The sequence below is a fragment of the Antrostomus carolinensis genome, unplaced genomic scaffold (genome assembly GCF_000700745.2).
Source record: "Antrostomus carolinensis isolate BGI_N321 unplaced genomic scaffold, ASM70074v2 scaffold18893, whole genome shotgun sequence".
Lineage (NCBI taxonomy): Eukaryota > Metazoa > Chordata > Aves > Caprimulgiformes > Caprimulgidae > Antrostomus > Antrostomus carolinensis.
The window spans coordinates 25,922-41,137 of NW_010304689.1; the positions used below are offsets into that span (position 1 = coordinate 25,922).

A 15,216-nucleotide genomic window follows, 5' to 3' on the forward strand; every position below is an offset into this window, starting at 1 on the left:
CCTGCACTCACAACTATTTGTTGGAATATTTAATGCAGTTAGATGATTATAACTCTGATTGTATTTTTGGTATTAGTATTTACTTATTTAGCATCAGTATATTTGTCACTGAAATTCTAAAGAACATCACTTCAGTCTTCAAAATTGTGGGTGCAAAAACTGAAGTCTGAAAACCAGACCCCAAGGATTCATACAATTTAGCTATACATTATGGAGAAAAATGAAAAAAATAATCATGTACATAAACACAAATTAAAGATAGAAAAATGCTTATTAAAATATTAAGATGAAACCTATTATAATTCTACATACTCTTTAGACAAATATTTCATGGTAAAATACTTCTCCATTTCCTGTAATGGTCAGAATTTAAGTTTAATTTTGAAAGATAAAAGCATTGACCTCTGAAATAAAAGGTTAAGGTTTATTTTCTCTCATTTTGAAAAGCCAGTATTCCTTTACATTCTCATACTAGCATCTAAAAGAAAACTAGTGAATGTAAAAAAAAAAAAAATGAAAAAAAAGATCAATATCAAGATCCATAGAATTTATCAAGACAGAACTCAGAGGCTTTACAAAAAGAGCAAATGCTAAAAAAAAATAAAAATAAAATCAAACCAAACCAAACCCCCAAACCAACCTGACTGTTTTAAGAACGAAGGAAAAAAGCAAAGTAATCAAACAATCAAATTGCAGAAAAAGACAAAATAATTGCAGTTCCATTTCGGGCTCAGAGTATAGAAGTGTTAAGTACTAGGCATGTATTGCCATATTTCTTGAATTTTGTGCCAGCGATGTAAATAGACAACCCAGAGTTGCCATCATAGCCATTCACTAGGTCCTGTGCAACTAGGTGATCTGAATAACATTTTATGTCCTTCAGCTCTACTTAGCCATCCAAAGTCTCAATAAGATAATCTACAACCTTCATCAGAAATAACAAAAAAAACTTATTGAGATTCTCAGTGAAGCAGCTCTGAAGAGAAGGCCAAACAGAAATGGAGGACTGATTGTACCAGACAAGACCAGACTTTAAGGTGCTGCCATCACTAGAGCAAAATACAAGAGACACGACATGCCATACCATGGTAAACCAACCACACTGACAGCCCTGGTTTTAGATAGTATTTACCACTTCTGATTTCATGCAGGATGGGATATGCAGCAGGGCTGGGGAAAGCAGATGTGTTTTGTTCTTGGTTTATGTCATTTCCTTTCCTATCAAGTGAGAAGGGATGCCTTCCAGCTGGCTAGAGCTACTGTAGACGTCTAGAGCTCCCACCCAGGAGGTGGCAGAAAATATATGACATGAAATTACCGTTCTTTGTCTGCTTGGAGTGCTTCTTCCAGATACAGGACTCACTGATCCTGATGTGTCTAATTCATCAGCAGAAGACCATGAGGACAATTCCTAAAGTTCAGAAGGAATGATGCTCAGAAATATAGCAATTAGCTCTTCAAGTAAGTAAACTAAAAAAAACCCTAAGTGAAATGCCAGCAGAATTATTTCCAAAGCAAATAAAATAAAGTAACTAAATTTTGTTACCAAATTTTATAAGACTAAGGCATTACAAGTTTTCTCTGTTAGCCCTGAAGGAAAAGAAAAGCAAACAGGTAGTTAAAACTTCATTGTTTTAGGTGACCCAGTTCCACCATAATCAATACAGAGGAAAAAACAGTTGCTTTTTATTGGCCTTTAATTGCAAGAAGAGGTTGATGCCACCAAGATTTTACTTAAACAGGCAGAAATTCACTAGAAGGAGGGAAGAGCTCAGTTCTCATGCCTTATGCACTCTGTTAATCCAAGACTTCAAAAAAAAGGTAACTAAAGCAGAACCTTGAAATCTTCATACCTGCCGCTGCTGGTGAAGATGTATGTATACCTCCCTCTCACATACCCTGAGACACATGAAAATTTGAGAAGATTTGGAGTACAGCTCAAAGCTCAGAAGGCACTATGACAGATTTGTTAGCCTCTTACAGAATTTTTTATGCTTTTTTTTTTTTTTTCCTCTTCAACAGAGCAAGCATTACCTTCCTTTCCAGTCATAACTGACACACTATAATTTTCAGTACTGCAACTAGAATAATTATCTCCCATGCTTTGCCAGTTGACTGAATCAGTAATGGCAAGATAAACTTATTGCTACAGCAAATAGCAAAAAATTACTGGATTAAAAAAAATCCCACCATATCACAAAAAAAATGTTTACATTATGAAGTGTAAGATTACTTTATGATATCTGAGATTACATGTGGACCATCTTGACAAGTATTTCAGACAACAGAAACAGTGCAGCTAACAGCACCGATCAGAGAGACAGTCAAAACAGTGGTAAACATGTGCCCAACAAACAGCAAAGATAAAAAGATGTGACTTACCAGTTGACTACTTGAAATGTCTAGAATTTTCTCTAGGTCTTTAATATGACGTGTGACCTCTTTCAAGAGAAGCTTCAGTCTGTTTCCAATGACATGCACCTTCTCTTTGGCTTCAAGACAGTCCTTGCCTTCAGCATTGACTAGCAATTGGCAGGACATATCTTGCAGCGATGCCACCTTCAACTGAGACTCCAGTAGTTCACGTCTGATTTGCTGTTGCCAAGGTAAGAACCATTTTTTTTAATGGAAGTAAAAAAAAAAAAAAAAAAAGCTAGAAATCACAAAACTGGACATTTTAAATTAATTAAATGGAAAGAAAAGAGAAGCAATAAATTTTTTTAATCTGAAATCTGACAGGAAGATAGATAGCAGCCTAATGGTTGCCTGAGATTTTAAATCACAAGTTATGCTACTTATGGAAGTGAGTAGTCTTCCCTACCAAAGCAAAGTTAGCTACTGACATTAGTCCCACAGTTGTGTGTTAACATGCAATGTACAATCCTAACCCTCAAGAGAAAGGCAAATCAGGGAGAAAGGGATGATGTTTTGGGAGAGAAAGGGATGATTATAGCTCTACCATTAGAAGTCTGCGATGATCCTGCAGCGTTTCTGAGTCCAGGTTTGGATTGATGGGCACAATCTCATTTTTTCTTCTGTCAATATTCTCTAACCAAAGCAGCAAACCATGGCTCATTTCATGGAAGTCCTGTGAGGGATGGGTGATGATTTTAATACCACAGCAGAAAATTCCAGTCAAATTCAGGTTATTAGTTTATCCTGCAATAGGTCCTACTGGTTAAATAACAGAACTTATAAGGAAGTGTAGAATACCAGAATGCATTAGAATGCTCTTCCAGAGATGACAAATTTAGAAAATCTTTGGGTGGAAATAACATGCTTCAGGTAGTGCAGGTGTATCTTTCAGAAAACGCAAGCCAAAGCTGTATTTTGGCTTGCATGGGTAAATTTCAGACTGAATAATAAGCACACCAGATAACAATATGGTTTACATTTTTGATATGTGGGATGCTGACAATTTAAAATAAGTGCAATACAGACCTGGCACTGCATTAATGCGTCCTGCAATGAGCAGCGCCACTCTTCGATCATACTGCACACGTGGTCCCAGCGCACATTCATCTGAGACAGGCGCTCTTGAAGCTTCTTGCTCTCTTCGCTGTCAGATTGAGTGAACTCCGAGCTGCACAGATTGATGGATAAGATGATCGCCTTGCGGTTATCAATTGCTTTCTGCAGCTCCTTGATGACAAGACAAAGTGGGACAGGGGAAGAAAGGATGGAAATTGGTAAAACATGCCTTTCAGAAGAACCAAGTAGAGAAGGCACCACAAGAATGCAATGATTTGCCATCAGCAACTGCAGAATGGTACCTTGCTGTAATAGTCTATTTACTCTGCATATGAGATTTCTGTGCTCACTATGTGCTTCTGCAAATGTGTACTCTTTTACATTCACTAAAATTTTACTGTGAGCATAAACTAGAACAAGCCAATTAAACTTGTAAATTCTTAAAAGCCTGAAGTCATAGTTGAATTTTAAAGATCTGGCTCATGTTTCAGATATTTTAAAGACAGACCAGGCTCAACAAAATTTAAAGAGATGTAGGACAATTGTACTTTAGCTCACAATAAAACTTTTGCCCTGACTTCTCAGTTTTGCTGATAAACATAAAAACCAACATGTTTTCAAGTGGAAACTGCTGTCAACAGTATTTTAAAATAAAAGCTTTTACTGAGGGAAAAGAAAACATACAAAGAGTACAAACAACTTACTCCAATTTATAGAAGCATAAAATGAATAAAACTTCTTAATTTGTTTACACTGGAAGCCACAAAAGAAACCCCACCTCTTTTGGTTTGGAGGGCACTAATGGGCTTTCCAAGAGTGGGTGAGATAAGAACAGGATTCTTATGAAATACCCCCTTTTCCACCTACTTTACAGCATTTACTTAAAAGCCCCATGTCACAGTGACCTTTGTAGTACTTATGGCAGCTATATTTGAATTCCAGTGAAGATCAGCATTAATATGCTTGAGACGGATCACTGCCGGAAACAGCCTTTACTATCTGTCCACCTCATTTCTACCATGGAGCACAGTGCACTTTGACATTGGCTCCTATGTTTTTCTGCCCAAGCTTATAAGATGATAGAAATGGAACATGAGGTTGTGGACAATCATATTTGCAGATCTTTATAGCTCTAGAATATCCAGGAGAGATCATAAAGGCAGCATTCAGATCCTGATGACAGAAGAAGAAACAGGAATGTTGCAAAATGACACCAAATTTTTTCCTATGTTGTACTGGTGACAGCAGTGGGTAGCCTAAAACCTCTTTGGGCACTCTCTCCCTTCAACACACAAAGTAATGTGTCCCAGTGAGGCACTTCTTTTCAAGTAGCTATTTTGTTACCAGCTTAACCTGAAGAGATTTGATTTAACTATTTAACTTGGCTTGTGGGGTTTTTTTGTTTTGTTTTGTTTTGTTTTGTTGTTGTTTTTTTTTTTTTTTCCTGTCATCAGCTTGGCTGACATCAGGAATTATCTGTATATTCTGGAATTACAGAATTGCCACAAAATTACTATTTAAATTTGGATTTTTGTATTATTTTGTATTTGGATTATATAGCAAATGCCAGTGGTACACTTTTCAGCCAAAAAGGTGATTCATAAGATCACTTTCCCAGTTACTTCAGTTATTGGCAGTAGCCCACCATGTGCAGAATGGAACAAACCAGCTGGCAATCTCTTCAACATACCTGTTGCACTCAGGTCTGTCTGCAAGGCAAATGATGGAAAAGAGAAATGAAACTTACTTTCAGTTTTTTAATTCTGAGCTCAATAGTTTGTATGTCAGTGCTCAGATCAAGGCGGCGGAGTTTCTCCAGTTCCTCTTCAGTTTCTCCCAACCAAGCCCAAACGTTATTAAGGTCGGAGTTAAACTGCTGCCATTGCTGAAGGTTCTGTTTCATCCTCAGCTCCTTGCTTAGAGCTTGAGCCTGGATTAATTCCCAACGGTCAATTACACCTGGAATGATAAAAACCAAATTCAACAAAAGCAAAAAACCCACATTAGCCACACACACAATTGCAACACTTGAATTCTGTGTAGGACAAAAAAATGCTCCATAAAAACCAAAAAACCCTAACCCATGAAATGTAACACTGAAAACTAAGTTAGACTGAAGAATGTGATGCTGAAGAGAAAGAATGTAGAATGGGATGATTCCAGGCAGTAGGCAATTTTACCACTTTCTAATGTCAAACTTCTATGAACAGAATTAAATTGATACATGCAGGTCTCTGCAACAGCTTGTGCTAGTATAAAGACATCATAAATTAGCATAAATGAAAACTGGACAAGGAATTTGAATATGTCTAACTAACCATCTGTTTATTTTTATTTCCATTGGTATTTGTATTGATCACAATTTAATACTTACATCTCACCTGCATTTGCCTAAGCTACTGTTGATGCATTGGATAAATACTTGCACTAAAAAGAAAAAAAAATTAGGGGCTATTTCTTCTTGTTAGTTATCTTGAAATGCTATGGTAGAAGGACAAGTTGTATCATTCCATTAACTTAAAATATATATATATATAAAAAAATCAAAATAAAATAGACTGCATGGGTAGCATATCTTGCCAAGCTAAGAATGGAGACTTTGTCTTTATAGTGTCTGGAACAAATCCATGTTTTTACAATGCAACACCTCCCGCTCTACAGCTGATGCTTAAAATCAGTCAGGTGAATACTTCTACCAAGTGAATATAGACTTCTGTACTGTACACAGATAATATTAGAAGTAAAAGCTAATATTAGAAGAAACGAATATTGACTTGTGTGTTTTGTACAGCAATATAAGCAAACTTTTTTCACCAGAAAAAATTCAACAAAAATGCACTGCATCCCAGAGACTTTCTGAAAGGCTTAGGGTTATGCCTCATGTTATGAAGGGGTTCTTCAAATGTGCTTATATGCCTGTTCTCTTTATAGGGCATATACAAGGAATACTTGCTATTCCTGTTAAGAGATGTCAAACAGAACACAGTGACAGACACAGTCATATATGTCAGTAAATAATACCAAGTGTTTAATTAGAAAAATTTTGCTTGTTTGCTATTTTTCATAATTGCTTTCCGACAAAGAACTAAATTTTACCTACCTGCAGTTTGTGTTTCAGTACTGTTCAGGTTAACGAGTCCAGATAATTTTTCTTCTTCCTCCTTCAGTTTGTATCCAAGCCTTTTTACTGAGTCTATGCTTCCACTGCACTCACCTAGTAGCTTCATCTGTGTTAACAAACAAAAAATCCCATCTCAATATGCACCGTACAAGACTAATTGCATGGAAAACACAAATTACAATGCAACTGCCAAAATTTTCCAAAAGTAGGTCTAAGTGTGAAAATAAAAAATCTATTACTTTAACAATCTGTCCTGATACTATCAAAGAAATGTATATAGAGACAATAAGCCTCAGACCAAATAGAAATAACTCGCTGCCACTGTGCCAAATTGTGCTGGATAACTTTATGTGTCACCTGTTCTAAATGTTAAGACACTATGGAAAAGACACTAGAAGATGTGATAATGAAAATAAATGTAAGTGTGGAAATATTACCATGCATCCAATGACCTAATCTTTCAATTCTTTCAGTAATAAATGAATGATTTAGAGAGAGATTTTTCTTCCAGAAAACCTCCCTGAGAAAGCTTTTTAAACATGGATATATATATATGCAACCTTGCTTACATGAAGCATGTTTGTAATTCATCAGCAAGAAGAATACTGTGCATGCAGCTATAAAACCTGCTTTTAAAAGCAGAGGAATTTTAAACAAGGATATCATCATTAGATGGATAAAAATATGTGTGAGGAAGTACTTTTAGACAACTGCAAAAATGCAATAGGAAAATAAATTCCTTAGAATCATGTTCCTGTAATCTTATACTATTGTAAACACACTAATAACATAAAAAACAATAGTATGTGGTTAAGGGTAGCAAACACATGAATGAATAAGTCTGAGAAGCAGTGATATCTAATTGCGTTGTTTAAACAGCCATATTTCTTTCAATAGCACATATAAGCTTGGAGTGCTTATTCGACTTGTGCTCCAAAATACACGCACGTATCCTTTGTAACTGGAATCCAGCTCTGGTCCCGTAGGTGTTTTGCTGCGGATGATGTCTTCTGTTTGCTGTATTTGGAAACGACTTGTGTCTAAGGCCTTGTCCAGCTGTCGGATATGAGCTTCCAGGGCACCAGGTTCTCCTGTACCAACAACAAAAAAAGGTGACTGTCACTCAAATTTTCCCATTTTTTTTTTTATCTTTTGCCCAGGTAGAATAACGATCCGGAATACTACCTAGATTAGACAGTAAAGGAGAAATGTGACTGTAATAGTATGAGTGGTACAATGTCAAAGCGAACTGATAACTAGTTATATTAGAGGGTGTTAGTGACCTTCAGAGGACAGATGACTATACCAATGAACATGCTTGCCATAAGCATACTGTCAAAAAGTCCACAGTTTAAAGCAGGCTTGCAAGCTATTCTGAAGTGACTCTTTCCCTCAGAGGATTCCTCACCTCTCTGTAAGTTCTTGGCAAAATGTGATCTAACCTCATTGACTTTGGAGAATGCCTTGCTGCCTTTCACAAATGCTTTCAAATAAAACCATGTATCCCAAACTCCTGATCCAAATCCATGTTAAAATTTGATTTTTCTTAATTTCTCTTTGTATATTTCTCTCCACTAAAAAATAGTGGAATTTTGGTCTACATGAAAGGACCCTATTTATATGCAATTCTGAAGATTAAAAGCAGAATACAAATGCTAAGCAATACTGTTATAATTATATTCTGAAGTTTCATAGATGACTGGACATCTTGAAAGTTCACAGCAAGTAGTCCCCAACTGATGTAGGCAACCATATTAAGCAGCAAAATTTAGAGGATTTTTCCAATTAGGCATTTGACAAAGATTACGCTTAACATATCTGCAAGACTCTATTATTCATCCAAGCCGTTTGGAACTCATGCCAAGCTTTTTGAAGCAGGACTAACTTGTATTTTCCTTAGAGAGGTCAGCTAAATTCTGTGATATTAATTAGCTATAGTCAATTCTAATCTGAAGCAGGCTGCAGCCTAGAAGACCACATGAGATCTCTCTTATCCATATTCTATCACTGTGCCTGATTTCCAGCTGTTTACAAAGACAGTTTGAATTTATTCATAAAGACACAATTAAAAACCTGGATAGAGAAGGTGAGCCTTTCAACGCCCTAACTCCAGAAAACTGAGCCTCTTGGATGGTTCATCTCTTACATACAAAACACCACCTCACTCCAAATACACAGAATAAAATGCTCAATATTGTTTTTCCCTCACTACTTTCAACATTTTAACTGGTTAGAAAACTACACGTTTTTCTGTATGTACTGATATTACTTACACTCTTAATAAATCACAATATTATTTCACTAATTTGGTGAAAAAATAAAAATGGACCGTGAATCTGAGGTTTGTGCCACAGATGCTGAGATTCTAAATGTCTGCTATTTCAATTTTGCAATGAAGTAATTATTTCAAAAGAGGAAAACTGTGAAATAATGAGAAAAGGTATTTGTAAGTGCATCTAATCCCTCTGAGAGTGCCATCTAACAAATGAACCAGTAGGTTTAATCTTGTGTAAAAATGCAACTTTTAAAAAAATCATCTTCCAATATAAAAGACTAAGATAAAGGCATTGGACTACAGTATGTCACGTTGGTATTGTTATCACATGAAACAACAACTAACCTAAAAGTTTATATCTAAGTAATAATCCAAGTTGTGGCTGTGTTAAAAAAGTGCAAAACTGAACAATTAGGTTTTGTAGAAGCTACTCTTCTCTCAGGGACATAACAAAATATTAAGTCTTGTTGAGGGACTCCAGAGAATAAAGACCAGAGTAACTTATCAGTTTAGTTTAGTTAGTTGATGTGGCAGGGCAATACTTCAAATATCATTGTTTCATCCATGCACCTAATAACACCCTTAAGCACAGTAGTGAAGCAGGATACTTCTACATTAACATGCCAATGTTTCCATGTAAGAAATATTTATCTTGCAAGTTGTGAAAAGTAAGCAGATACTAAGAGAAGAAAAAGAATTTATGCTTGCACATCATGGTATTTGCATCTGGCTATGCTTAGTCTTTTTTGATGCCTACCAGAGATATTTTTGAGTGCGTTTTCTGTGAGTGTTACATAAGCCTCAAGAGTTTCAGGGATCTCTACATCTGAAAAAATAAAAGCACGGTCTAAATTGACAACTCAGCAATGGCTGTCTCTTACAGCAGGAGTCCTCTCCATGGGATGGAATATATAAACAGTTCCAATAGCAAACATCCTTTCTGGAGAAGGAAAAAAAGATTAAGACTGAAACACAGGGAGCCTGTTACAAAGTCTCTTAATATCCAGGCAAATCTGATTCTTTTCAGAGCAATGACCTGGAAACCAAAAGACAGCCACAAGATCAGAGAATAATATACCAGTATGTCTTCCCCAACAACTGGCTGCATTTGGGCACTTTCGCTTGCTAAGATTACATAAAGCACACATACTTAGAAAGGATTTCCAGCTTCACTGGAGAGCAAGACCCAAGATCCCACCTCAGGCTAAACACTCAGTTGCTGAAGTCTTGTTTAGGTAAGGACTGAGTTAAGATTTACTTAAGCACTTGATGATTATCTGCGGATCTCTCCCACAGCATTTCTTCATCAGTTTGTTCTGGACTTCTTGCCACATTCAGTATAGTTTCTTCTAGTCAGAATAACTTATGACACACTGCTGTTACAGATGACATATCCCATCTGGTAGGCTACAAGCACAGAGACACAGCCAATTCCCTGTCATATCATACGCGCCTTTGCGATTTGCCAAGGCTGTAGACATTCAGGAATCTCCATAACTGTGTCTAAGGCCAGAAGGCCACTGGGATCACTTAGGGAAAGCTATTTATAATCTTCAGGGGCTATTTAAAATACTTTTCCAAGAACATCTTGGCCAAGCAATCACACATGTAGCATTTGCTTCTTTTTACTAGGAAAGAACAGGACACAATTTGCCACCATACCTGCTATACCAGCTGCTCCTCTCAGGTAGAAGTCCTTCTCTTGTCCTCCGTCTTCCTCCTCAGAGTGCAGTGCCTGTGAAACAGCTGTCTCCAGGTCTCTGCTAAGGTCATAGTCATGATCCCACTCCAGGGGAATTGAGTCCACACTCGCAGGGGTATCTCGCCCTGATCGCTCACTTCTCACCGGCTGGGAAAGAGGCAGCGAAAGGTTGGAAGAGGGGTGTGGGGAGAGAACGCTGTCTGCAGATTTATCGTGCCAGTGTATGTCAGAGAGATCTGCTGATTCATCCAGATCCACCTCTCTGTCAGAGAGGTCGTGTTCATCATCTGTCAGCTAGAAGTATAATACAAACAGAACTGATCAATGAAACGTGCAGAGGCACTGCATGGTCTGCCTGGCTCAGTGAAATAAAGTAGCATTAGGCAACAGTCACACTGACAGGGTTTCCATTTTGTGTTCTTTTGCAATTCCCCTTCATTATTTTAAGGTGCTCTAAAAACCAAACCAACAAAGTTCATAATGCCAGATCATTTTAATTACTTAAGGCACCACAAAGTCTCCCATCAAGCAAATGCCTCCAGACTGCAATGCAGACATCAAATGAAAGAAAACTCGGGAATCAAGTAATAAGAAGCGTAAGTGATTGTGATCACTGCTCTCATTTTATTCTACCATATTTTGAAAACCCTGGGTTTTGTTCCTTTCCTACCAAAAATAATTTTGCTGTCACTTATTCAGCTCTGGAGATAAATTTATGTCTCTTCTGATGGGGAGAATAATTTTATCATGTTTTTTAAACAAAACAGAACTCAATAAGCTGTCAATGAAACTATCTGACAGAACAGTGAGATATTATTACCAGTACCACTATGCTACCCCCATTAATAAAGTTTTATAAATCTCCAATTTGCATGGATTTTCACGGTGATTTACAAAAATTACAGATCCGATGAATCTGCTCTTTGAACAGGACATAAATAGCATATAATGAAGGGAGGCAGATGGTCAGGGCTGTAACAAAATTAAACCACAGGATTTTTGGAAAGTTACAGAAGTTTCATGTTAGTTCATTTCAGCATCTTTCTCTCTCCTCATTTTCACACTTGTAAAATGTCAACAAATAAAACAAATACATATGTATGTAAGTATACACACAGGAAGGCGGATGAGTTTCCTGTGATAGCGTTCCACACGTCCGAAGACCTCTTGACAGTAACGACGCAGCTCATCTAGTTCTTCTTCAATGACAGCTGCATCCATGGGCTCATTTTTCTCAATGAGTTGCTCACCCTGCACAATTATCTGCTCAATTTTGTTGTTATTCAGTGAAATTTCTTGCTGGAAAGCCTGCATAAAAGAAAAGCCCATGCTTTATCCATTAAACCAATATTACAACAACCTAAGTTATTAAGGATGCAAGTCTCAAAGAATTTTTCAGCAAGAATGCTGTGGGTAACAAACAGGGATTGTTCCAAATATTCTGGCATGAGCAACAATGAGCAACTAAATTTAGGATCCGCAGTCTTTCTAGCCAAAAACAGTGATACTGCATGGTTTACCATCTCATTCCTCACTTGTTGTATTTGGAAAGGAAGCTCTTCTCTAAACAAGCCATGCCCATGAACAAATGTCTAGAATGAACACAGATGCTAACGTTAAGGCACTGGAGTTTTAGATAACATGACATGAGATGTTTTTCTCTCCAGATAATGATTTTTCTGATGTAGAAATGGTTAACAAATGTAGTAATTCTTAGGTGTCAGCAATGATGGAGACTTGACATTAATAATTTTTATTGACATTTCCTCTTATGATTAGGGAATGGAGACTATCACCCTTGTTTTTTTAAAAATTTTTCACAGCCCAAAGATTTTCCACTCTGTCAGAAAAGCAAGTATTGAAACCTGATATAGCGCGTAACTTCTGAGGTTGAAATCTCAGCCTGCAAGTAAGGGACTGTATCAGGTTTCATTTTTGTGTAATGTTTCTTAAATTCTTTTCCCACCATGAATGTTTTTATCCCTTCTCTCATCCCTCCTCCATTCAATCGTTCTTTACCTTAAGTTGCTTTATCTTTGCTTGGACATCACACTCTGAGAAATGCTCAATGTTGGTCAGCTGCAGGTCCATCTCTGTTAGCCACACCAGGATGCTATCACGTGCTGTCTCAAACTCCTCACGCTGGCTGATAAAATGCTGGTGGGTAGAAAATGGAGTGTCATTAAATGACCAAACTACCCCCAAAAACCCAGCAATAGTGGTTCTCTGAAGAAATGGCTTTCATGCCCTTCAAACCTAATCTAAACCCAGTACACCTTCTTTTTTAATTTCCTACATAATTTTTAAGGTTCTCTTTCAAGTAACATCATCTACACCTGCAATTAGCTGACCTATGAAAGTTATCTGCTATGAGGGAGATGGTGTTTGAGGTCACCAAGCATTTCCCTATCATGCTTTGGTTACCTCAGACAAAGTGAACTGATAAATTCCCCTCCTCTTGCAAAGAAGAGGAAAATCCCCTCGAAAACACTGTGCAAATGTATTGAACTAGAAGCTTCCCTGATTCATAAGTATAGTAGTGAAACTGAAGCTTTTAAAAATGGAAAAATACTTTTAGCCTGCGCAGGATGGAAGTAACTCGCTTTTGTAAGTTGTCCCATCTCTGGTTTCCCTCATGGACCATCTGCTTAAGGCTGCAGTTAGAGTCGGTGCGGTTCTCTCGAGCCAGCCGGCGATATTGTTTATTGATCAGTTCCAGCTGAGTCAGGCTTTCATGCACTTGTCTCTGGAAGGCCTAAAGCAATATGAACAAAAGACACCATCAGATTTTTAATTAATGAAATCAGGATACATACATAAGTGTCTCCCTTTATTTTGACCCTACTTCTACACTCTGCCCTGTATTAGCCGATAGATTTTAGAATGAATGTAGACATCTCCTGAGGCCTATCTTATTGAGAGGCTGTCTTCTTATTGAAATGAGCACAAACAAAGAAAAAAGTTTATGAAGCTGATAAAGTTCACTGAATGAGAAATTGAAACATAAATACCTGTTACAATGGCAAAATCAGCACAAAAAAACCCCCTCCTCTTTCTACTCAATCATATGCTTTTGTATTTGAGAACAGAAACACAAAGAATATTGAGCTTTTTTTTTTCTAAATAGAACAGAAATCTCAGATTCCTGTGCTTCATTGGATATCCTTACATATTAAATTTGCAGAAGTGCAAACATTGAAGAGACTTGAGCATCTGTTTATTTTGAGATTTACCAAAAATAGTGAAAAACAGTACTGAAGGAATAATTTCTTTTTCTTCAGTATACTGGTATACAAGTAAGTTTTGTCTTAAAATTTTAGTGGAAAGAAAATTTTGTGAACATCCATACTAACTTATGCTGGGCAAGTGTCTGTATCATGTACTTTCAGTGCTTCCTCTACTGTTAAAAAGCCTCAGTCACCCAGGTTGTGAGTAGAAACTGTAGGTGACTTAGCCCATGAATTTCATGTTCTGACTAGCGACCACAAAGTAAGTTAGAGAAAGCACCTTGTAAGGAGCTGACTGAATTAATCCCTTCAATAATATAAAAAAACCCCTCCATGAATAATTTTTCAAAAAACTATTAATTTTTATGTTGTCACAGAAATGGAAGAGAAATCAATCAAAGAAAGACTTAAAAACATAGAATACACGAGCTCTCTTTTGAATACAAGTAGGTTTTGGCTCCCATTGTAGTTCTACAAACTTGCTCTCTGATATTCCTCACAATGCAAATAAACAGTCAATTTCTTCCAAAACTAGACACCACCCTTACTAAGGACTGGAGAAGTGTGATAGGTAATACACTTCTGTACAGAAATTTTCATTAAAATCAGCTAACACATGAGATTTCTACATAAACAATATATACTCTTCATAGTTCATATGCCAGTCAAACATAAAAATGAAATAAGCACGTTTCTGCTGTAATACCAGAGACAAAAGTAAAGAAGATGGTTTGAAAAAAGATCAAAATCTATAGAGAGTTCTCAATATAACTTTAAATGGCCATCAAACTGGGTAGGGGACAACCAACAAGGAGCAAATAGGTTTTCAACTGGAGTGAAATTCTTTATAGAACAGACTTAAAATTGCACAAGGAGGGAATTCTCATATCAGAGGCACAAATCTGACTGTATTTACTAGGATCATGAAATCTAAAAGTGTGCACTTGTTGTTTTACCTGTTACCAAGCCTTGTCCAGCAAAAGAACACCTGTGTATTTGTCTTCCATTTTTTCAGCTCAGCTACACAGGAATTCATCTGCTACATTCCTTCCTGTAATCTCTTTTCATTTTTCCATAAACTACTGGAGAGAAAGGATTTTGATTTTGTACAGAGAAGTCAGTGAGAGCAATCTTTGACCTCTGTGTTCAGGAGTTAAAAGGTTCTTAACACAGTCTGCTGGTTGGTTTTGTTTGGTTGGTTGGTTGTTTTTTTTGTGTGTGTGGTTTGTTTTTGTTTTGTTTTGTTTTTAAATTCAACTGCAGATATGGTGGTGAAAATAAAATAAGAAAAAAAAGGTTCAGTTAAAGAAGAAACTTTCTTCAGGTAGTATGTATATGTGGCTGACTTTATACTGATTTCAATCCCACTGAATTTGAACACTTTTTTTTAAATTTGTCACTTGCATTACTGCTTTTCTGT

The 15,216-nt window shown here is 36.8% G+C and overlaps 1 protein-coding gene across 2 annotated transcripts in view; it reads right to left on the reverse strand.

Moving 5' to 3' along the window:
- The window catches only part of LOC104522298 (nesprin-1-like), a 39,570-nt gene that overhangs the window by 8,483 nt on the left and 15,871 nt on the right, over positions 1–15,216 (reverse strand). Inside the window, exons 5-16 of one of the 2 annotated variants that reach the window (XM_029084164.1) lie at positions 13,142–13,324; positions 12,589–12,726; positions 11,686–11,877; positions 10,530–10,863; positions 9,625–9,693; positions 7,541–7,683; positions 6,572–6,698; positions 5,219–5,430; positions 3,442–3,642; positions 2,960–3,088; positions 2,383–2,595; positions 1,319–1,411 (exon numbers count right to left, since the gene is read on the reverse strand). In XM_029084164.1, coding sequence (XP_028939997.1) covers positions 1,319–1,411; positions 2,383–2,595; positions 2,960–3,088; positions 3,442–3,642; positions 5,219–5,430; positions 6,572–6,698; positions 7,541–7,683; positions 9,625–9,693; positions 10,530–10,863; positions 11,686–11,877; positions 12,589–12,726; positions 13,142–13,324 — 2,034 coding nt within the window. The remainder of the gene's footprint in view (positions 1–1,318; positions 1,412–2,382; positions 2,596–2,959; positions 3,089–3,441; positions 3,643–5,218; positions 5,431–6,571; positions 6,699–7,540; positions 7,684–9,624; positions 9,694–10,529; positions 10,864–11,685; positions 11,878–12,588; positions 12,727–13,141; positions 13,325–15,216) is intronic. The other variant, XM_029084165.1, reaches the window with a different exon arrangement.